The following is a 1,277-nucleotide window of genomic DNA, read 5'->3' as shown; positions in this document are numbered from 1 at the left end:
ATTAAATAAATTCTAATACCCATACGAAAATGTGAAAATTAAATTCTGTTGTGAGCCCAAATACAGGGTTCATGGTTTTGACTGCCGGAAAGGGTTTTCGGGAGTCAGGTACTTTGGGATTCGTTGCCCGAGTAAAAAGTTGGAACTTAACTCTCGATAACAAGTAAAAGATTTATTTGAAACTAAACAAGTTACGTTAGAATACACTATTAGAAATAAACCGTAAACGTGGTGAGTACGAAATCACGAGGCTGGAGGTTAGTACATCGACTAAGTTACCGTAGTAACGCTTCACTCGTAGCTCTCTTACTTCGTCTCACGTGCCGACAGGCCGTCCGCTTTTTATATCTTCATTATGGAATTTTTAGAGCTACAATAACCAAGGATTGTTTCTATATTTCGCCATGGTGTCGGTGATGTGTCTCCTTTGTTTCCATAATATTGGCGAGTGGACTGTGCCGCGTCGCAGCGTGGCCATTCCGCCGCTTCTGACGTAGGCGCGTTTCCAAATCTATATTATGGTTTACAACATGCCTACCCCCATAGAAAAAGGAAAGATCCATTCTCATGGGCTCTTCTTTTAGTCTTTCAATTGTTTTGTAGATCGTTGTACTGGTTACCTGCCTCGTAATTTTGCTTACATAAATTTTGCTGACATCGGGTTCAGTCACCCGAGTGTTTTGTAAATTGTACATTTGTTTTACTTCCCGTGTACATTGGTTTTATTACAATCGAGTCTTAAATTACGGTGTGACTTGATTTGGATTTGGGGAAGAGTTTCCGATAACTATTACACTAGGTGGAGTAGTTTCTCCGGAAGTAGTTAAATTTGCCCTCTTTCTTAGGAAATAAATTACTATAATTAGTATAAAAATAGTGATACAAAAATTGTCCCATCGAGTCTTAAATTACGGTGTGACTTGATTTGGATTTGGGGAAGAGTTTCCGATAACTATTACACTAGGTGGAGTAGTTTCTCCGGAAGTAGTTAAATTTGCCCTCTTTCTTAGGAAATAAATTACTATAATTAGTATAAGAATAGTGATACAAAAAATGGTCCCTATTGAATAGGAGATAGGTGATGAAATGATATCTACGAAGGTATCGATATTATCCCCCTTTAAGTCATTTTCTATTTCCGATATTTTCTTGCTTAATGCATTTAGTTCGCTAGGGTCTTTTATGAGATTTCTTAGCTTAGGTTGTATATTATTGTTATTAGATACAGTATTTGGTACATAGTTATCAGTAATAAGTGTTAGGTTTAGAGGAGGTAC

At 37.1% G+C, this 1,277-nt stretch overlaps 1 protein-coding gene across 1 annotated transcript in view; it reads right to left on the bottom strand.

Annotated features, from left to right (window-relative positions):
* Nucleotides 1–903: 903 nt before the first annotated feature.
* LOC112494457 overlaps nucleotides 904–1,277 on the bottom strand; it is a gene marked incomplete in the record, with an annotated part of 809 nt that continues 435 nt past the window's right edge. The window contains 1 exon segment of the mRNA XM_025085689.1: nucleotides 904–1,277. Coding sequence (XP_024941457.1) covers nucleotides 909–1,277 — 369 coding nt within the window.

Source organism: Cephus cinctus, unplaced genomic scaffold (assembly GCF_000341935.2).
Source record: "Cephus cinctus unplaced genomic scaffold, Ccin1 Ccin1_scaffold0043, whole genome shotgun sequence".
Classification (NCBI taxonomy): Eukaryota; Metazoa; Arthropoda; class Insecta; order Hymenoptera; family Cephidae; genus Cephus; species Cephus cinctus.
Note: the sequence above shows the minus strand (reverse complement) of the source record. Positions and strands in the feature narration are given on the sequence as shown.